At 41.5% G+C, this 23,384-nt stretch overlaps 1 protein-coding gene across 2 annotated transcripts in view; it reads left to right on the top strand.

Annotated features, from left to right (window-relative positions):
• The window catches only part of LOC113019428 (E3 SUMO-protein ligase PIAS1-like), a 57,650-nt gene that overhangs the window by 12,992 nt on the left and 21,274 nt on the right, over positions 1 to 23,384 (top strand). For both annotated transcript variants that reach the window (XM_026163153.2, XM_026163161.2), the window contains exon 2: positions 13,470 to 13,965. In XM_026163153.2, coding sequence (XP_026018938.1) covers positions 13,470 to 13,965 — 496 coding nt within the window. The remainder of the gene's footprint in view (positions 1 to 13,469; positions 13,966 to 23,384) is intronic.

Below are 23,384 nucleotides of genomic sequence, written 5' to 3'. Positions count from 1 at the left end.
GCCTCGATGATGTCAACGCTTCCAGTAAGAATGGCGCGTCTCCTCTTGCATAATCATATGGAGACATTACATTGTGGATTTTTGTCATTGTGTTCTATACTTTAGTGGGCAATGGTGATTTTATTGTACTGTCCTGCAAAATAAACGCCTCCACTTTGAAATACAGCACTTCATTTAAAAAATTACTTTGATGCTTAGTTTGCATCCTTTTCAGGTCTAAATAATCCCAGATAGCTGGGCAAAATTAAAATTGCATCCTAGCTCAGGTCTCAGTAGGTGTACCTTTTTGTATAAAAGAAAACGGTGATTTTAATGAGTTTTGTGTCTTTATTCTGTTATTTCTTTGTTTTAGGGAAAGTCTGACAGCCCTGCTTGCCCACTTTTTAGCAGTCTGAAGTAAGAGCGAATCTAGAAACAGTTGAATATATTGTTTCTTTAAAAATCTTATTTATTGATTGCCAGCACTCTACTTCACCATCATGCTTCCTTCAATCGGTAGTTTTTGAGTAATCATTCTGACTCAGAACCTCTGCTTTGCTCTCACCTTGGGTAGAAAAATAAAAGCGCAGACGACAGAGCAAGACAAAAGGCAAGCGAGCTTTTATCAAGATGATGTGAAAACGCAGTTGACGTCAGTACTATCACCAAAATAGCAAATTCAAACATACGTGGAGCTGATAACTAGTACCGATTAGGAGTTTCTCAGTAACCAGAACTCACTGCCTGTCAAAGTCGGCAGTTTTCGAGGCCGGTGGCTCTCCTGACAGAACAGCCTATTTAGGGCAGCTCGGGCACTGACCACTTTCCAACACCTCATCAGACAGACCCCCGTGCTGCCTGTTTCCTTTCATAATAGCTCCGCTGCATTTACTGCAGCTCAGCAGCACCAACAGGTGTGTGAGCAAAGCGTGTACCATGTATGCTGCATGCAGGCATTAGAATATGCTATTTTCAGTTTAGAGCTGTGTTTTTAAACTGATGCTGCAGTGGAGTTAAAAAGCAGGAGGTGTTATTTCAGGTGTCCTGGATGTTAAAGTCCTGGTGGTTTTAAGTGTAAGATGACTGGCATTTGGATCTATTTCAAGGCTTGAAAGGCATGACGTTTTCATAGTTGAATCATCACTTCATAATCTGAGTAACCTTGAGTATATCTGTGGGGAGCGCTGTGTGCACATAAAGCTTGAGGGATGGTAACTACAACCTCCCAGGTGCATATTAGTGAAAAAAATGACTAAACTACTCCAAAACTGCAACAGTTAACAATGGTTACATGAAATGATTGAATAGTGCGAAGAGAAAAATCTTTTTTCAGTGTGAGTATTTGAACAAATTATTTCATGATCATTGTAAAACCATTAACTCATTTTTCTCATGTCTGCAAGATTTCAACAAATACTTTTGGAAGTCGTGAATCCAGTTGGTCGTTTTTGTGAAGTGTGTTCTGGAGGCCATGTAGAGCAATTTTGTGTGGAGGAAATTTCTTTCCTGTGAAAAGGTTTTAAAATAACCTAATATGGCAGGAAGTTGCATGATGAGGCGCTTTGAAATTGGCTTAATTCGATAAATTACTTGCTTTAAAAAATTAGGCGTATGGTTCATAAGTCATGTGCATGACCACACCTCCAACCTTGATCACCTAGAGTTCTTGAGGGACAGGCATGATGAAAAGAATCAGGAGGCAGTCTCCAGTCAGGGGCTTTTAACATTTTTCACCGTAGAGGTTTAGGTGGATCGGCTCCAAAGGCAGAAGAAGATGATGATTAATGAGAAGAAATAAAATGAGTTTTATTTTACTTATTGCACCCAAAGAATGTTACTATCCATACCAAAAGGGAGAAGCTGCATCCTGAAATCTGTTACAAATATTGCAAAATAAACCCATATTCTAAAAATCACAAAAGAACAACAACATTTGAACATGTTTCCATGTCCCCAACAAAAGAGCTTAGCTGGGGTTTCAGCAGTGCAATATCAGCGTGGTGACCAGTAAATGTGAATCTGTTCAGCTAATGCGTCCATGTACCTCCAGCATGGCCACCCTCCTCCCTCCCGCCCCTCCCCGCTGTGTTTTTACTGGAGCTGTGGAGAATTTCATTCGGTTTGGAGGCTCAGCTGCTTTCTCTTCCCCATCCCCCATCATCCCTCTATCCATCATTCTCCACAGCTCTGGACACAGCAAATTATTACCCCCGCACAAACTGCTTTCCAGTCTGACAGGAATCTGCTGGGTGTCTGCAGGTATGAAAAGTCTAAAAAAGCTTTGAACGCAGTGTCCTCAGAAAGGCCTCTGATGGTATAAAAAAGTCTGCAATTAAATTAGCAAAAGTCGTGAGTATTTTCTCTCACAGGCATTGGCAGTAACGTTATTTGTAAAGTGTTTTTGTATGTGATTGCTGGCTGTCAGGAGACATTAGATAAATTAAATGTGGGACTGTGCTGCAGGAGGCGGTTAAATCCTTTTTGCAGAGTATTAGTCTGCGCATTAGATCTTTTAGAAGTGTTGCTACTAAATCAAATAAGTTCACTGGCTCATAATAGACCAGTTTAATCAAAATGAAACGAAGCATTTTTAAGTTGTAAGAACATCCATTTCATGTCGCTTTAATTAAATAGCGCAGAATTTGGGACTGCAGAATGATAGAAAAATACTTAAATATGATATAATGATAAATAATTGTTACATCGCAGCTAAGAAAGCAATACAGGAATTAAATTTCATTGTGTGTAAACCCTGAAAAGGTCATGAAGTTCTTGTTCCCCCAGCCCTGAAGACCTATTGGGAGAGATGATGTCAGTGCGTTCTCTTTTTTATGTTTTAAGTCAAGCTCCGAGTGAACACTAAAGAGGTGTACGCAAAAACAAATCCTTTTAAAAGCCATTTATTGGTGCCCAATTTGCACAGCTCATCATCCACACTGAAATGATGAAACAGTGGGGTATGGCTGAATGCCATCTTGCTCCCCTTTGGTCAACAAAAACAAAACTGTACATCACAGGGAACATCAGCTCAGTTATTCTGCTGAGTCTCAGCTCATTAAACCTCCCTCCTATTCTCTGTGATCACTGGTACTGTCTCCAAAAACACAGAGACTCTCAATTTATTCTTATCTCTTTTTTTGTTGTTTTTTTGGGTTGTTAGGTTATGCGTTATATATATTTTTTTCTATTTAATGCGGGAAGCCTGGCTAGTCTGATGATTGGCATTTGATTTAACTATTCATCAGGATCCTGTCAGCCTTTTGCAATACTGGCCTCCATCTTTCAGGGCTCTCTGTAAAGCCAGTGGATATCCTGGACAAACCTTACCGTGCTTTGCTTGTCATTGGTTATGATTGTGGAAATCTAAGAAAAAAAAACAAAGCAACAACAAAAAATCCTTGATTGATTGGCCAAGAGCAGTCAGATTGGAAGCAGACCACTGACAGAAAAGTCTACTTAAAATTTTGTCCTTTATTTGGCCTCAAATCCGCATGTTTATATACGTGGTTTATAGAGATTAGTTGGTCATTGGTGAGTCGGAAAGTATGCCTTCATCTGTGTGTTCTGTGATAAAAGAGGTTGAAAGGAGGTGTAGATCTAATTGAACTCTTTGTCCAGTTGTTTTCTCAAGTCCTGGGAACAGATCTCACGCTGGTCTGTGAGACCTGTTGCTCAGCACGCCTCTGTTCTGCACCTGAAAAATAAATCTGCGAGCTGAACCTTGATGTTTCAGTGTTTGTTCTCTGCCAGTGGAGTTAAACAGGCAGATTAATTTTCGCATGGTTCCATCTGTTCTTAAAATTCGTGGAATCTTCGACCGTGTTGACTTTTGGTGGAAAAGCAACATTTTTGAGGCTCCTTTGCTGACTGTGACGTTGTTTCTTCTGTAGGTAAAACAATAGATAGACAGCTCTAATGAAGGCAAAGAAGTGTGTGGAGACCAAGCAGTGAGGATCATGTTCACAATGTTTTCACTGGCAGAACCTCTTAATGTCCTCTGGAGCTGCAGACTTTGAATTTAAGTAAGGGACTCCATGGCACTGAGGTCAGGATTCTAAGACTTTAATCATAACAGATACTGGTGGCTGTACCTTAGGAGGTAGAGCGGGTCATCTACTTATCAGAAAGTTGGAGGTTCTGCAGTGTGCATGGCTAAGTCTTCTTGGACAACATACTAAACCCCAAGTTGGTCTCCAGTGCCTTTATCAGAGTATGAACACGTGAATGTTGGATGGCACTCAGCTGTAGAAAGAAGTGCTTGTATGAACAGGGTGAATGAAGTGAGTGCTTTGATTGGTCAAGTAGAAAACCACTATGTAAGAACCAGTTGATTTACCATTTATGCTTTGGATCATTGTCCATATAAAAGCTGCTCCATTATCTCTTGATAATAGCTCGTTTAGAAACTGCTGTAATCATACTAACTTAGAAATTCATTCTGTACATTTAAAGGTTTATAGTACTCGTGCACAATTGTAAGAAAAAGAGCCTGACTTTGTTTTCCTACCGTCATGCTTCACTTTGCATCAGTCCAGTTTGGTTTGATTTTTGCACATGAACCGACAGATCCAGGGAGGCTCAAGTCAGATGTATCCAAAAATAACGCTTATCCAAAAGCTGCAAATTTAATCTTAGCTGCCTTCTGTGGGTTCTTCAGTGGTTTGCACCATGTCTCTATTGATTCTCTTTGAAAGATTATGAGTTGAATTGTACGAGTGATGGTCAGTGTAGGGCTGTGTGATATGACTAAAATCTCATATCCCGATATAAGACATCTATTGTCCCGATAACGATATAAATCACAAAAATGTTATATTTTCTGTAAATTCTGTGAATCTCTTGCAGCTCAACTTGAGTGAAGTGTTTCCAGCTCGGCGTCGTGTACCTGGAGTCGAGTGTTTTAACCGACGCATAAAACGATATATTTTTAGACATAAGTTGTAACGGACGCCGTTTTCTTTGTGAGTATTTATTACGCAGCGTGCTGCGGGGAAAAGCCTGTTCTAACGTTTGAGTCTAAGGTTTATTTTTTAGGACCTGACGGCTCTTTTTTTTTTTTGCTTCTGATCCGTAAATACGCTGCATACTCTTTCACTTTTTCACAGTTTATTTTGAAAAGTCTCAACAGGATCTTGAGCTTTATTGTGAAAGGTTTATGTGGAACATAAACAAGCGGACACGCGATGGTTTTACCGTCGTTGTTGCTAACGACAACGCATAAAAACAGTCGCTAGTGTGGTTATATTAAATATAAGAAAAAGAGAGAACTTTAAGAAATTAATATAGCCACTACAGTGACCATCAAAACGATGAAAAAATATTGCCGCGAACAGTTTATTTTGTGACATCACAAAACAAACGATAGCGTAAAATGAAACGATAGATGTTTTTATATCATCATCCGATATATATTGTTATATCGAACAGCCCTAAGTCAGCGGACTCTGAAAAGATTTTTAATGCTGTTTCTTGCTAACTCACCTGAAGGAATTTCATCATCCTAGGTTATTGTGAGATTCAGTTTTAACACCATGTTTTGAGCAGACAGATTTAGAGGCTTTTCTGTTTGATTTTTATTGTATTGTTTGTTTATATAAGCAAGAGGTTGTTGCAATAACAACACACCACAGTACGCTAAACCCGAGTTCATCTGCAAGGTCCATCCATAAATAGATATTAAAATACATAAAACCCAGCAACATGAGTTGGTCACAATAAATACATAGACTAAAATCACAAAGCAGTACAAGTTTGAATGGTTAACAACCTCCTGGCGACCTCCTTGTGTTTCACAACCATTTGGCAAGTGGTTGCATGAGGTTGCTGGCTATTGCTAACCAAAAGTCCCAAAGAGGGGGCTGGACCACAGCCCTCTATGAGATTTGCTTCAGTCACCAGCAGACTGCCACAGTCGTCTGTGGCTTGCTTGGAAGATGTTGACTTCTTTGCAAACACTTGCTACATCTCACGGAGTAAAATCTGAAAAGGGCTTCACAAACCGGAAGAGTGTTTGCCTTCAAAGTAAATCAGCATGTTTTAAAAGGCACATCTTTTTTTGAAGGCAACTGTATTTGTTTCCGCTCTACGTCAGATTTCTTGCAGGTTCTCTACCCTTCAGCCAGTTTTTGCATTCACGTTGGTGTCTTCCATGCAAACTATCAGACTGCCAGTCTGCTTGTGACCTGAGCAATCTCACAAAGGTTTTCAGTGCACCACCAACGCGGCCAATTTCCCCCACTAACTCACAGCTGGTTGCTAAATGGTTGAGGAAAACTGGACTTGTGTTGCTGGAGCCTTAGACGAGAAGCAGCAGACCATTTATGACTACACGGCATGGTTTACATTTAAAGGACCCCGATCAGGATCCGGTTCGAGCTCTGCAGGTAAAAAGATCATCTACATAGGTAAAATCTGGTTTTCCAAATTTAATAACTTAAGTATACACATCTTACAGCTCCCACTGGATGCTGCATGTTGTTCAGTGCAAAGTGGAAACATGAGTTCACAGGGGAGTCTGATTATGTAACCAATTATGAGCGAGCTCAAGATTAGCAAATTTAATAAAACAATCAAAATCTTATTTCTTTACTTCAGTTCAAAACTGTGCACTTCAATTCCAGCATGCTTTGCTGAAAATGCCACAGACTGGTAAATGAAACGTCTCTGCTCTGGTCACCAGTGTGTGTGTGTGTGTGTGCGTGTGTTTGTGTGTTTTTGTGTGTGTAAGAACTCCCCTGTCACCACTAGCTACTCTCTTTGTGTTGTATCCTCTCTCCGTCTTTTGCTCTCCTTTCTTTGTTGCAGCTTCCTTTCGCACCTACATGTCAAGTTGTTTCACCGAAATAAGACAATGGAGCACATTCTCCCACAAACGAGCTTTGTTTAACCGGCGGCTTTTCGCCGCAGCCGAAGCAGCGGCGACGCACGGCTGAACGCCGCATTTCAGACTTATTCTGACTAATAAAGTGAGAATGTTTTTCTGCTTTCATGTCGTCAGGAGAGCAGCAAGCAACATATGTCACACTGGTTGTTAATGTTGTGACACTAAATGTCAAAATACCTCTTTGATATCACTTTAAAGCAGTACATTGTTTTTCTGAGGCTTTGATCTGGGTCATGAATAAAGCAGGCACAGGTTAGCTGTTTCGTCAGGCCACTGCTTCTCTGTGAAGTGTGTGTGTGTGTGTGTGTGTGTGTGTGTGTGTGTGTGTGTGTGTGTGTGTGTGTGTGTGTGTGTGTGTGTGTGTGTGTGTGTGTGTGTGTGTGTGTGTGTGTGTGTGTGCGCATTAGAGTTTTTCACAAATTAACAGGCAAATAATGCTTTGTTTATAGCTGTCTGTAATATCCTAACAGGGTAGTCCTCGAAGGATTAATCTATTTTCATTCATCAGCTGTCGAATACAAACCTTATCTTCAACTATTTAAAGGCGTTTTTCCAGCAAAAGCACCCAACATTCGACGATTCCACCCTTTGAAATATTTTAAAAGTCCAGTTCAGCACTATGAACCTATTCTAGGTTCCAGATACATCACATTTAAACAACATAAGTTGACCCAAACTTCTTTAGTGCAGTAGTCCCCAACCTTTTTTGCGCCACAAACTGGTTTAACCAATATTTTCACGGACCGGCTGTCAAGGTGTCGTGGATAAATACAACAAAATAAAGTGATACGACCAAGACAAAAACTGTGGTATTTTGTAATTATATTAATAAACGCAAATTCACTGTGTAACTGTGTATCTCTATTAGCAGCGTCCTCCTGAAATGCGCCAACAATGCTGAGAGTAACATCCTCCTCTCTTCCCTTTTATGCTCTCTGGTCGCTATGGTAACGCGTAAACATTTCTTTCAAAATAAGACACACAACTGCAACACGGGAAAAGACCCAGGAAAACCGAGTTAACGATAAAGACCCTGAAAACCATGAATTTCACACCCGAACCTCAACTGCTTTAGAGACAGGCGCGTTTATATTCAACATCTCCAAAAAAAAAGAAAGAAAATGTTCTAAAATACACGAAAAGCTGAACGGTGTGTTTTATCGTATTAACGAATTATTGTTGAAAATCTGAGTGATTTAGTGCTCATTAAATGTTAAAAGTATTGGTATCGGCAGTACTGGCCCTGTATTTATTGGTATCAATTCAGCACCAAATTTTGCAGTATTGTACGGCACTATCTGTAAGAGTCACAAAATTAGAGTTTCACCTGAAGAAAAAACACACAGACACACAGATTTTTTGATGTTACTCTTTGAGCTGTTCTCCTTCTGCTTGAAACTCCGCTTGGTTTAGCTTTGCTTGTGTGAGAAGAACACAAGGCTCCTTCAGATTAGAGCCATAAACTGATGCAGTAGATTTTTTTTTTTTTTAATTTAGTAGATTTGCAGGTAAAAAAGAAAAAAAAAAAGTCTTATAAATCACTCGCAAATGCCGATCATCTGTTGTTGACCCAAAGAGATGGAGCCCGATGGAGGCCACCTGTCCTGGAAGAAGAGTGATTGACAGAGGGAAGAGAGTGAGGGCTGTGATCTGTTCATCTGTCGCTCCTCCAACACCTCCACAGCCAGTGTTTTCTCTCCTCTGTTTGTTCTCTTTCTCTCTGTCTCTCTCTCTTTCCCTCTCACTCTCTTTTGGGAGCTAGAGGAATGCTACACATCCGCAGTGTGTTGGAAGTTTGTGTGTGTGTGTCAGTTTATGTTAGGTGATGTTTGTTCTTGTCCGTATTTGCCTGTCTTTTGTGTGTGTTTGCGTTGAAGTGAGAGAGGGTGGAGGCGGGGCTTAGTGGCGGTAGGGGGCTTAGCATGTGGGTATGAAATAGTGGGAGGCCGGTGTCCTTTTTTTCCACCTCCCCCCTCCCCCCACTTGTCGTGCACATGCATATTTCATTGAAGTGGTCGTTTGTGTCGCCAGCAGGAGAGCTGCTGGATCGAACCAATAAACTGTGGGTCTCCCGATATCTGTCTGTCTCAGGATACTGAAAGAAATGATACTGGATTAAAATCCAAATGGTTGTTCCTGGATTTTTTTTTGTGTGTTTTTTTTTTTTTTGTTTTTTTTAAAGACATCTAGATTTTGAAAAATCCATCAAGAGACAGCTGCTGGCTGTGTGCTGCACCTGTGATTGAGCTTTCTGCTGTAGTAGCTGTCTGTCTTTGACTGATGTGTTTTTATAACTGCAGTGCACTTCAGACCAGAGGCATCAGAATTACATTCACATATGGTCGTCTGCCTTCTGTTTTCTGCCTTGACTCTGTGCAGCAACAAAGGACAGATCTATATTCTGACTGGTAAAATTTGTTTGCACGCCTTATTTACACGGTGGGGACTCACCTTTTATTTTGGGGGACAAAAAGAAAGTCCCCGTAACGTAAATCATCCGATTTAGGGTGCAGACCTGCTGTGTGGTTAGCGTTAGGCAAGCAGTGGTTAGAGTTAAGGGAAGAAAGAAACGAATGTAAATCAGTGCTCGCGAAACACAAATGAACGCGGATGTGCATGGTTATGCATATGTGGCAGCTGTACACAAGATGCAGTGTTTGGTCTGTAAACAGCAGCCTGTGCTCTGTCACTTTGGAGCCCAGGTTGTGTAAAATGGTTTCCTTTTCCTGCAGGCACTAAACAACCCCCATAAACTGGGTCATCGCAAAACACTAACTTTTAAGAACCTTGTGACAGTCAACTTCAATTCACTTGTAACAAAATTGATAATCAGTTTGTTGTTTCAGTAAATTCCTAATCAGGATTCGCTCAAAGTTCTAATTCAGTAGTTTTAAATCTAAATATTTGGTAACTTCTGGCACTACGTGAAATGCACTAACCAACCACTTCATTAAGTACACCTTCCTTGTACCAGAATCAACAAGGTGCTGGAAACAGATTTGGCTGCATATTGAGATGACAGCATCACACAGTTGCTGCAGATTTGCCAGCTTCCAAATGCTTCCATGTGACTCGCTGATTAGACATTGAGATTAAAGAGCAGTTGAGCAGGTATACCTAATAAACTAACCTAACTGACATATTACAGGCCAAATACATTATCGAGTAGTATAAATATTGATGTAGTTGTTCATAGATATCCGGCATAGTGCTTATTCAAAAAGTTTCTGCACACCTGAAAGGGGGAAAAAAAGGCAAACCATATCCGATTTGTCATTAGTCTCTGCTCCACTTCTAGTTCTTTTGCTATTTTTAGATTTTTAGCTTCCTGGAAGTGCTGCTGCCCAGTTTCGTGGAAATCAAGTTCAATTTTTACTTTCGGAAAGAGGACAAAAGCAAAAAGCAAACCTGGCGAGCAGGGCAGATGGTGAGCAGCGATTGCATTGTTTTGGGCAACAAAACTGTGCCACCACTGAGATCATTTGCAGCAGATTCAATTCACTTTTATTCATATAGTGCCAGATGACAACAGCAGTCACCTCAAGTAGATGCTGTCCCTCAGACATCTATGGACGTTACAGCAGAACTGCAGCCTTGAATTCCTGACACTGAGGGACAAATTAACAAAGGATCTGAACTGATGTCTACCTTGAGGGCTTTGAGTTAGTGGGTCATAGGTTGAAGTCCAGCTCTCATTAGCTGCTGCTGCTTTTATACTAGAAAGGATTTGATTTAGACGAAGATTTTGCACAACACAACTCCCAGAAAATGTTTGTTTGGTTTCAAATAGTGTCATCCTGCTGTTTGAAGTAGAAATTAGATTTGCTGCCTTTTGCAGGCTCTGAAACCTTCATGTGCAATAGTGGAAGAAGATTTACTGTAAACTGTCACACTTCAGGGGTTTCAGTTCCGTTCAAAACTCCCGTTAATATAGCGCGTCTGTTTTAATTACGCACTACAGTCCTGTGGTTGAATGAGAGCCAGAGGTTGCTTTCACACCTGGGCCACCCCGTGCTAAAAACGAAGTGAGATTAACGTGTACATAATATTCAAGAGCAATCCGATTTCACTTCTTTCACCTTCAACATTCACGCCACGACTTTGGCAGCGTTCTGGTCAAGTCGGGAAGGATTGCACGGAGGAAGCGAAACAAAAATTTTCTAGGTACGGGGCAGTTCCCCTCCTGATGATTGCGAAATGCAATTAGCAGATTTTATTAATGGAATTTACTTTGTTGTTGAAACATGTCTCCGAATCCTCCTGATGGACTACTGTGGAGGAGATAAATTAGATTGTGTGGGTTAGGTGGAAGGACAGAAAATCTATTTCCGCAGTACAAATTGAGGTTTGTTGTTTGTTTTTCATATGTAAAAAGTCCCCTCTGTGGTTAGGTTTTAAAAGTAGCCTAAAGTGATCATGTATGACATTTTAAATGTCTATTAAATGTGGAACCATGGGGTAAGTTTGCATCGATATATATGCATCAGTATAAAAAGCTCATTTAAATCTTGTATATTGAAGTGTCAAAACCTTTGCAGACGCATGCAGATTCTGTACATAAAACTAAAAATGACTCTGTGTGCGTGTGTGTGTGGATTACTTTAATCAAAGCTGACAGACTGGGCACCAGCAGATCTGTGCGCTTTGTCATTTAAGGGGTGTGTGTTTGTGCATTTTTAGCTCCTCTGTCATTAAAGGAGATGAAGGGAGGAAGTTTATCCAAGGCACTCTTAGTGTACCCTGTAGGTGTGCGTGTCTTTAAGGATTGTGCTACGATTGTGCTATATGGTTTCCTCATGTATAATGGATGCTGCTTAATGAGCTGATGTTTCATTTAAACGTCTTCATCCGCCCACTCCTTATCTTTAGATTAAAGAGCACGCGCTCAGCTCTTTTGCCCCGATCATTGTTTGCTCTTAACAATCTGACAAAGTCTTGCTTTGTGTCTTCGAGTTTCGTGTGAAGGAGCCGAAGCCTCAAACACACAAAGACTGAAGTGACTGAGGTTCCTCCAAAGCTTACTGGTTGTCACATCGAGGAAGTTGTTGCTAGTTGCAGATACTTAAGATGGATTTATCTCAGGTTATGGATGTACTCGTTACACTTGCTGAGAGTTTAAGTTAAAGCCCGTGGATTTATAAGGCAGTGAGAATCTTATTCAGTATTTGTACAGTCGGTTTTGCTAGATGACGAACTGCTAGTGCTGCTGGCTCTGAAGCTAAACTGAATGGCACTTTTTCCCCCATGCTTTCCTGCACCTACTCCATCCCACTACCCCCTGGGAGGTACAGCCTCAGTCTCACATTGTGAGCTAGTAAAAGACTCCTTTGTTGGTTAATGCTTATATTTCTCTTTTATTAAAACAAATGGACAGTACAGTGCACTGCTTCCCAGGGTGAGTGTTTTCTGCAGCGCTTGGACAGGTGCTGTTCTCATGCACAGGTTAGAAATTAAGCTGCTCTGACTTATTGTATGCACCTCAGTGCCAGGAGGGAAACTGTATGGTGTGTGTGTGTGTTCTTTCTAAACATCTGTGAGGCAAAGTGTTAGCTGTGCTAAGCTACAGTACATCAGCGTGCAGACTCAGCTCAAATTTGGATCTGTATTAAAAAAAATGTAAACACGTAGAAATATAAATCAGCCAGAAGTCTTCGTCCGCAGCAGCTTCCTCGTCCGCCTCTCTCCGTGGGCAGTCCCGAGCGATCCAAGGCAAAATGAGAGTAACACTGCTCTCATGTTAAAAACAGTCCCGGGCCTCTCATAAATCTGTAGCTCTGTCAGGTGCGTTGCATCGAGCGTGTAATTTACACACTCTGCTCCAAGTGGATACTTGTCTTTCGACCAAACCACCGTTCAACACAAGGAACTTTGCAGTGATTTTTTTTTTTGTTTGTTTTTTTTAATCTTTGAAACAAAATAGCTTTTATTTTCTGTTATACAATAGTATATGCGTTGATAAACCTTTCTTGAACCAAAAAGTCGGCCAGACTGTGGTCCTGTTTCTCAGCTGGAAGCGATCCCCCAACTCCAGCACCGGACACAGTAACAACTCTCCTGCTGTGGGAATGCGTCAGTGTTAAACTGGCAGAGGGTTTATTTAGATATCCTCTTCTCTGTGGAGATTTTTTTGTTTTGTTTTTAAGTTAAGTAATCATGAGACAACAAACTGTGATCTAGGCAATTCAATTTAAGGTTAGGCTTCTCCCTTATTTCCCAAGGGGTCGCCTCAGCGGATAGATCCAGATATTTGATTTGGCAGTTGCCTTTCCCGACAGAATCCATCCATTTATCCTGGCTTGGGTCGAGCACAAGGATTAGACCGGCTTGTAACCCTCTAAGGCTGGGTTTGTGTCTCCTCACAGCCTCAAACCGGGATCTTTTTTATGTAAGGCAACCGTGTTAGCGAGAGTCCGGTCAGTTAAGCTGAATTCAAAGGGTCGATGGAGCGTTTGACGCTAAATGCTGCACAGCAGCTCAGTTTTTGTTACTTTTTGTAAAGCCACAGGCAAAAAATGACAACATGCTTTAACTACTTACTTTAGATATTTGGTATTGAAACTTGAAAGTTGATTGCTCATCGTCTTTCTCACCCCTTCCTCCACCACAGCAAATGGTGATGAGCCTGCGGGTGTCGGAGCTCCAGGTGCTGCTGGGCTACGCCGGGCGCAACAAGCACGGACGCAAGCACGAGCTGCTGACCAAGGCGCTGCATCTGCTGAAAGCCGGCTGCAGCCCCGCCGTGCACATGAAGATCAAAGAGCTCTACCGAAGACGTTTCCCGGCCAAAATGGTCTCTCACTCAGAGCTGGCCTTGCCTGGGCCGCACCACCCGGCCACAGCTGGAGTGGTCGGGGGAGGGGGCGCGGCGCTGCCTGCTGGCCTGACGCAGCTGGCTTACGAGGGTCACGCCGGTCACGGTGGAGCCCCATCGCCCGCTGCGTTACTGCCGCTCTCGCTACTCGGTCCTGGGAAACACGAGCTGACCGGGCTGACGCACCACCTGGCCTCCTCAGCGACACTGCATCCGGTGCATCCAGATGTTAAGCTCCAGAGGCTGCCCTTCTACGACATGCTGGACGAACTCATCAAGCCCACGAGTCTAGGTGAGGACATGTGTACGTGTGGCTTTTGTGTGACACGTGACTGCAACATGAATCAAATAATACGTTTTGTGTTAATTTTCTATATGTTTTTATTTTTGTATCAGCTGACAATATGAAAGCAAACCTTTTAGAATCTACAGGAGCAGTTTATCTTTCTGGCCCTCCGCTTTACTGTTTTGGCCCAAACACTCAGGCATCTGTTTTCAACAAACAAAGCCATATAAATCCACTGTACACAGGCGGCTCAGCTCTAAATAACAGGCAAACCAAACTGGTAACTAGCTGGGGAGATGGTAAAGCATTCAGCAGCCCAGTGAACCAGTTACTACTCTCAGTAGCTGGTAGAGACCACAGAAAGCTTATGGAAGATGACCATAGCCACTATTTACGTCATTAGTTTATGGGGTCATGGGTTGAGCATTTTGGCTGAAATCCTCCTTTGTGGGTGGATCCAGCTGACAAATCAAATGTGGTACAAATAAAGTTGTATTGTAAATCACGGTCAAAGCACGGCCATACAATAGTGAAAATCATACCCTGCTTTATTAAATTTACAAAGTGAGCTTGAATTAAGCTGCTGCTGAATTAAGACTTAAAAACCAGCGACTGACGATGAACTCATCAGGCTCCAGAGTTCATCCATGGTGTACAGCATGATTTAGCAGTGTTAATTTCATTGATCAATAGCTTTTAATCATAGGTTTCATGGACAACTTTCCTTTTTGTGACAAAAACAAGATAACAACTAGATAAAACTAAGCACGAAGATAAAAACATACGATGAAATGTATTGATGTCTTTGTCAACAAAGAAAAACAACTTCTCCTCCGGGGGGAAGTTGTTTGGAAAGGCAGGACCAGTTTAGAAATGATCCAATCACACTTGATGTCAAGGAAAATAAGACACTGTAAACCATGTGGAGCAAACAAAGACCACAGGTTTAATGCACTTCCTCACATACCTTTTTAGACCTGGAGGCCACACCCATCTTTGATATACAGTCCATAATCGAGACCACAAGTAAAGCACCTATTTGCTGAGAGGTTTGCCATGGAGTCTTAAATGTTGATGATACTATATAGTTGAAAACACTGTGACTGGTGACTAACACGAGATAAAAAAAGAAGAATAGATGCACACACATTCACTGGCCACCTGCCCAGTACAGGGTTGGAGCTCCTTTTGCCTTCAGAACTGCCTCAATGCATAGAATTACTGCCATGTGATCGGCTGGTGGGATATTTGAGTTTACAAGCATTTAAATGGGCATACCTGATGATAAAATATGTGTTGAATGTGTGCGGCTGTATAAATGTCAGTCCAGTTCTCTTTATTATTATTATATTGTCACATAGGCCACTCTGTTGGAATTTGTGTCAGGTGGCTCGAGCGACGCTGCCACATTATGAATTGCACTTTTATTCATTTTGTACATTTATATTTCTAACTGTAGCACTAATGTGGATATAAACAATCAACACCGCAGCGCTGTATGTCGGCCGCACCGTGTTTGCTCAGCCGAGCCGTCGCTCTGTTGCACTGCTGTGAAAACGGTCCTGCACACGGCGCGCTTCACACCGTCACATCTCGGGCTTCCTAACAAAACTCAGCTTGTTTGCCATGTGACGACACGCAGCTCTCGAGCGTTGAGGATCGTTAACGTGTAAGAGAGCTTCGAATCAAATCTTTTTGTTCTTAGTTTGCATAGCAGCTAATTCTGTGCACAGAGGCGATCACAGTGGTGGAATAAGTATGCAAGCTTGGAAATGAATCATTCTGAAGGATTATTTACAGATGTAGCGGACAGCAACATCCCCGTTCGGCTTCATCGGGCTGTGCTGGTGTGGCTTGATCACTTCTTTGTTGACACTGGCTGCGATAACAAACCCGCCAACTGTCAGAATTTGAATCAGATTTGGCTAAATTGTGATATGCGTTTGTGTGTCTGTGTGACATTATAAGATAATGGCTCTCTTAGATTAGTAAGTAAAGTACAAGTTCATTAGTCACTTATATAAAATAATATTTATTTCAACTGTGACAGAAAACAAAACGGCTTTTTTAAGCCCTTCAGGTTCAAATATCCAGAATGTTCTCCAACATTCATAATGCCCAGTGTTATGTGCCCTGTCGTCCCTTTAATTCTCTACATACCCAACTTTTAATCTCGCCTTTATCTCGCTTAGATTTGTCGTTGCATTACATCTACATCCAGCACCCAGTCTGCACTTAGCATAATAAGACTCTTTGGGCTCTGGGATATATTGCAAATATATGGAAATGTCTAGATTTTCCTACATTAGCATTTTAATGGAGTAGAAGACCATCTCGTGATTAATTTGCCTGCAGATGCATGCACAAACAGCGAGCCTACAGCTCTATCATCCCACTCTCCCTCTTCTTCCCTCTCGCTTCCTCACTCGATCCATTTCCTGCACACGCCTCATCCCTCTCCTCCCGCTCTGTGTCCCTCTCCGTCTTCTGTCGCCGCTGCCGTCCTCGGTCAAAATTTGCATGCAGAGTGATGAAATCGCACAGGCCTACACCTGTGCCACACACCCTCCCTCCATTCGACTCCGAATCGTACGTTCACATTGCTCTCGCGCACAGACTGCTTTCGAAAGAACACAAACATCTTTTCCAATAAATAATAAATGCTCAGTCCCTCATTGTTCTGGGGAAACTGAGAGAGCCAAAAGCCTGAGTGATAGGAGCAGAAACCCGGAGGAGGGTGTCTGGCATCGTTAGGTGAAGCTGAAGATTTGAATTTGCCTCCGAAAGTGAAACTAAGCTGCAGCTTTGAGGTGACGACCCTCTTTGTAATAATCGGAGGCAGAAAGGAAAGCAATCGATTCATTTTAATTGCCCTCTCACTGGAGGATCTCTGATTCTTACTGGGAGAATTTCTTTAATTTTTTTCCCCCCTCGTGCCTTGAGACAGCCTTTCCCTCTTCACTCACTGATCACACTCTTCCACATAATCTCCCTCCTCTCCGCTTGTGTACTCCTCTCTGATCTGCTGATTACTGCTCGCTCCCTCTCTCCCTCTCTCCTTCCTATTGTTGCTGCGTCTCCTCTCGCCTCGCCTCCCGTTCCCCTCTCATTTTTTCCCTCCCTTCCCCCACTTGTTTGCTTGCTTCTTCTGCTTTGCCAGATTTTTTTTTTTTTTTTGGCCATTTATGTGCTCAACCAGGATTCTGACAGTTTTTGTTTTTTTGTTTTTGTTTTTTACAAGAGCACATGTGCAGACAGACTTAAGACAGTAGAGTGAAAGGCAGGATTTTTACTCATTTGCTATGTACTTGTTTCTAAAGTTCGAATGAGTCTATTGTCATAGCCAGGGTTGAGGTTTTTAGGAAGTTCAGACACAGTTTATATATATATATTTTTTTACCTGTACATAATAACCACGAGTGAAACCAAGATTAAATTGCACAAAATTGCAATAATGCACTAAAAAATACAGAAAATGATGAGCTAGTTCTTATGGGGAAACCAAACAGGCAAATAGAAGAGTAAACGGGGAAGGAAAAGCAAAACAAATGTCTAAAAATGTCCTAACTGATGTGCTGGAAGCACCACAAATCATGTCCATGTACAAAAATAACTGATAAAAATATTGTCACTATTTATCAAAGTGCCTCGATAAATTTCCCCGATTATGTTTTTCTTCAAACTGCCTCCAGACCATGTAGCAGCTGTTTTTTTGTGTTAATATGCAGCAGACTGATTAAATAACTTGCAGATCTCGATTCTTTTTAAGCATTTCTTTAAAAAAAATTAATTTAAAAAATCGATGCTGCTCTTTCTCTGTCTCCATCTGCGACTGCTCCAACAAAGTCACCTCTTCCACTAGAATTAATTAAACTTGTTGGCTTCCTTTCATTTTTAACAACTTTTGGACGCTTTAAGGCAGCAATTTATTTTTGACTTTCCATGGGATGTGTGCTATTTTCAAATTTAAGTCTTAAGTTTTAGCAGGCAGTGGGGTTCATTTCGAATTCTTCTGGCTTTCTTTTGAAGTTGAACTGGATTTAAGGAATTACGCATTTGCAGCACTCATCTCATCCTATATGGAAGTATATAACACCATAAACGTCACGTTTCTGATGAAGCTTGATTTCAGAAACAGTTTGTATGCGTAGCGAGATGGAGACGGTGCTGCCTTACGCTCCATAACCAAATCTCTCTTTGCAAAATCAGTCCAAATGCTAAAAACTCTGCTGCAGTCGAATATGTATCCCTAATAAGATTAAAATATGACATCCGTGGTTCACGCATACGGGAGAGAGACTGGTGAGGAATATGGCAGCCGATCAGCTGCATAATTATGTTCGTCTCTACAGTATCCGAGGAACTGCGGTGCGTGTCGACGTCTTCTCCGATTTCCGGCCTTAACCTGATTTCTTTCAGTAACCGGGTTTCTTGTGCGCATGTAAATGTAGTTATTATCACGCTCTCGCCATCATCTCCCCTCCTTCGGCCTCACTCCTTATCGTTTCACCCGGAGCCCCCACCCTCCCTCCTGTGGAGCCTTGTGCTCTCTGCTGACTTTTGTCAGCGTGGAGAATAAAGGTTGGTTGGCCCACAGTGTAGGCCTGAGAGCCTACTGGTCAACACTGAGGCTTGCACCAGCATCTCCCATCTTACCCCACTGGTTGTGCTCCATCATTGACCGTGCTGCGCGGAGAACTATACATCACAGCTCATTATGGATATCATAGCACATGCATTATACATGATTTAATTACCATATCTTTGGGGGAAAAAAGGGATGCAAACCTATTCCGCATTTGATGAGGACTTTGTGCATAATGGTTTGTTACATGAGAAGATTGCAGTAGAGGAAAAGCATGTGGAAAAAAATATCTAATAAGGTTTTTTTCTTTTGGATGGCTTCCTTTAGAAATGAGTCAGCCCATGATTATATCTTTGCATACTGAATCCTGAAACCCCCTTTGGAAAACTTATTTTATTGTTAAGATTATTTTTTTATTATCTGTTAGGAGGTAGCTGTCATACTTACCTTCAGTACATTTCCTAAGGTCACGAGGGGAAGGGGGAAAAGAAGTCAACCTTCAGCATTGCACACAGTTCAGCAGGACTCCAGGTGCCAGGACATGAATCACGTCTGCATGGTGCCATCTGCCTGTCAATTAAAGTGGCAATAGACAACTCCCCAGAGCTCTCTCCTTCGAGTGAATGCCCGTCCAACATTCCCTCTTTTTCTCCTCCTCATCATCTTCTTTGCTTCCTCCAGCAACAGGACTTTTTTCATTTTTCTTATAACTCTACTGGCGGAGAGAGTTTCCCGAATCAACCATTTCAGCTACCTACGGAAAGCTACAAATTCTAAGGAAAATTAAATCACTGTTCTCTTCCTGGTTTGATTGTGCAATTGAGCCCCCATTTTCCGGCAAGATTTTTGTGCCCAGCGGCAGTCAGGGTTGCACAGTAAAGTGAAACTGATCATTATTCTGCAGCCACTGCATTGTGCATTCAACATTTCCTGCAACCCATCACGCCTATCATCATACTGATGAGACCAATTTAAACCGTGGATAATGATGGATGATGAACTCTATACTTAAACAGTTACTTCTTTACCAAAAACGATTCAGCACATTTTGAAGGATGGAAGGGTCTAATACATGTTTACGCAGTTTATTCATCTGCGTGTACAATGCTGTGCAAAAGTCTTGAGTCACCCCTTTTGCTTCTAAGCAACCAGATGTAATTTTTTTAAGTGCTGTTGAGTAATAGCGCTTCAGGCTTTCTAGAGGTGTTTCTTTAGACATTGGCTGCTTCTTCACTCATTTTTACTTGGTATATCTCAGCATGGTGTACAGTATGTAAGTATGCCAAATTGTCAAATTACACAAGAAGTGAACTGAAAATCGGTGGCAGCCGGTCTTATGAAGTGATGAATCCATCAGCCTACCTGACCTCTTCTATGCAAGGAAGAGGTCTGGAGAGAGGTAGCCAACACAGCTGATTTAAATGGCTAAATTACCTCCTCAACATGTCTTGAAGTTCTCCAGAGGCCTGGTAATCATTTGATTCAGGAGTGTTCACTCAGGGTGATATCTAAAACCTGCATGACACCGGCCCTTGAGGCCTGGAGTTGGACACCCCTGGTCTATAGCCATCTGTAAAACATAGTGGAGGCTCTGTCCTGGTTTAGGGCTGTCTGTCAGATTTGAATCCACCATGCAGTACCATCTGGAAAGTGTTAGATTGGCAACTGCTTTTGCACAGTACTGTAGTTTCCTTGGTTTTATCTGACTCATCCTGTAAAATGCCTTATCCTCTAACTTTCTGTTAGATGCAAAGATCCACCTACAGTATTTATAGTGGAAATGGAAAAAACAGTTTCTTTGCTTTAAAGTTGTTTATCAGTATCTTCTTTAGTAACGGTAATGGCATTTAGATAACTAGCATTGCTCAGTATGTCATGTTTATGGTGATAGTTGATATTATGCAGCTTTGGAGGCTTTTTAAAAGCCACAAAATGATTGAATGAAGTGACTGCGCATGTTTACAGAGTTTTTAAACATTTCCTACATTCCAGTACCTACATTCATTTTTGTTCCTTCTTCTGTATTTAGATTATCATAATCTTCCTTTTTATATTGAGTCTCAGTTTGTCAGTAAATGGACTGTGATGTATATGAGAATGAATTTGTATAAAATAAGAGAAAGGCATTTTATATATTGGAGGTTTTGAAGCATATGGATAGGTATGTCATAGCAGCATTGCTGGTATTTCTAGACTTACTCGCAATGCTCCTAGACTTACTCCTCCAAACCTCTGGGACTGCAGTCATACCTTTTACCTTAGGTGGTAGCAACAATATTTGAGCAATCCCTGCAACAATCACCCAGTAATGCACAGCACATTGTTCACACAGTGCTTGTTTCTTTAGAAACTTCTATCGAAATGTTGAATTTCTGCTTTTTTGTGATAAGATTCTCCCAAAAATATTTCTGTGTTAGCCTGACACATTAAGTGTTTTTTCCTTTGTTTAGTGTGCTGTTAAGCAGTATTTAGCACTACATTGTGACTGTAGCCTTGAGACACTAATATTTTTCCAGTGCTAAAGTCCTTTTAGTCCTTTCCTTTTTTTTCCAATGCCATATGTGTTCCAAGTATATGGATCCATCTGCTTTGGCGACCCCTTGCGAATAAAGCAGTTTTATGAAATCCCAGTTTTAATTTTGATAAGAGCTGGTGGGAAGCCCCAAGGGAAGACAAGTACTCTATCACAGCGGCTGTTTGATGTGTGGTATTTTATAATTTAGTCACTAACCAAAAAATGAAAAGAAAACAGCTGGGTAGTGTACGTCATTAGAGACTCAAATGTCACAACGTTTATTTTCATCCACAGATGCATGAATTTTTCACCAAGATCTTGTGTTGTTGTAGTTCTGCGTAAAGCCTTCTCCCGCACGTCCCAAAGGTTCTGAGTGATGTTAAGTTTTGGACTCTATCCATGTGTGAAAATGATGTCATGCTTCCTGAACAACACTTTCGCAATTTGATCCTGATGAATCCTGGCATTGTCATCTTGAAACCTGTCTGTGCCATCAACATTTACTGATGGAAAGAACCTGGTCATTCAGTATATTCAGGTAGTCAGCTGACCTCATTTTTGGACACATAACTTTGCTGAAGCTAGACGTGACCATTGGAAGCAACCCCAGACCTTAGCATTGCCCTCACAGGCCTGTATAGAAGGCACTAGGCATGATGGGTGCATCACTTCATCCGCTTGTCTCTTCTTACCCTGATGCGTCCATCACTCTGCAACAGGGGAAGTTTGTGCTCGTCAGACCACGTGACCTTTTCCCTTGCACTGGAGTCCAAGCTTTCTGCTCCCTTGCAAACTGAATCTTTGTTTTCTGATTAGCTTCACTGATAAGTGGATTTCACGTCACCGCTGTTTAATCCCAGTCCCTTGAGTTCTCTTTGCATTGTGCATGAGAAAATGCTCTTACTTTCAATATTAACCATGGCTGTGATTTATACTATTTATTATTGTTAATATTAATCTGGGCATCTTTTCCACAATGTGGTTTTTTTTTTTTTTTTTTTGTCCTGTCTTCCTCCCCTCAACACCAACCAGTTGTTGCAAATGACCGCCTCTCCATGAGCCTTGTTCTGGGGGAGGTTTCTTCCTGTTAAAAGGGAGGGTTTCTTTTTCCCACTGTCGCCTAGTGCTTGCTCACAGGGGGTCTTCTGATATGATGTGACTTCACCAAATGTCTAAGTGATTGCTGATTACGATCATTCTCTCACACATTTCTTTTCCACGATAATGGTTCACCACTATCCTTATGGATTTTAATAATCCGTTAACCTTAATCCAGTTTTATTGCTATCAGCAATCTCCTGAGTTGATTTCTTTGCTTGATGCTGGTCAATAATTTGTCCCTTCAGAAGGGAATGACATCTTTTCCAAAACCATAGGATGTTTCTTCTAACACAGTTCAAGAAATGAAAAGCTGCTCACTGCATCAGTTTGGGGGAAATAACCTGTAGCCAGGTCAAACATATTATTCTCTGCAGTGATTATCCAATAGAAGGCTCTTGTTAGCTTGTTGGCTTCATGTTTTTGTGTTTCACACAGGATTTGTATGTTCCTTGATTGGCTCCTTTTTAATGTCTTAATTAACTGATGGTACTGTTTTAAAGTGAAAAACTTCCTTCAAATCAGATGCGTTCATGTCTGTTAAAAGATTTAATTTTGAAACATCAGTAGAAAGTGCTGAGTTTAGTCCCTACGAAAGAAAGTTTGAAAGCACAAAGAGTTGTACAACTTGAATTTAATAAAATCGGAATGAAACACTTGATGTCTGCAAATCAGTGCGTTCAGGTTCTTGTCACAGTTATCCGCCCTACTGGAGTGTCCTCGAGCAAGCACATTTAATCGCCACAAATCAAATGTTCCGTACGTCTTGTTTCTGCTGAGCAAATCAAGAACTCTAAGAATCAGTAAAGATACTGTATCACGCACACACTATCAGCTATACGTGGAAGAATATGGCGGCAATGTTCCAAAACATCCAACAAGCGCAAGCCGACCTCGTCGCCCAGCATCAAAACACAACCAGAGATTTGCCAGCTCGTACTCTGACCTCCGTGTGATCCCGTGCGAAATCTTTATTTCTCTGTAAACAACTCAGACTTCTCACAGCGAACGAACATCAACAAAAGGAGCCTTGGCTGCACTCGGCTATAAACACGCAGCAGAAAATGGCTTCCATCTCTCAGAGCCTATTAAAGCAGCATTATTTTCCTCTTCTGTCTGAGTTGGTGCATCATCATCTCGACAAACTGCCTGATTAGACAGACCCAACTCATAAGAAACCTAAACATCTGTAGCTTCCTCCTCTCCTCCTCTTTGTTTTTTTAAGCT

This window comes from Astatotilapia calliptera, chromosome 1, assembly GCF_964374335.1.
Source record: "Astatotilapia calliptera chromosome 1, fAstCal68.1, whole genome shotgun sequence".
NCBI classification, from domain to species: Eukaryota; Metazoa; Chordata; class Actinopteri; order Cichliformes; family Cichlidae; genus Astatotilapia; species Astatotilapia calliptera.
Note: the sequence above shows the minus strand (reverse complement) of the source record. Positions and strands in the feature narration are given on the sequence as shown.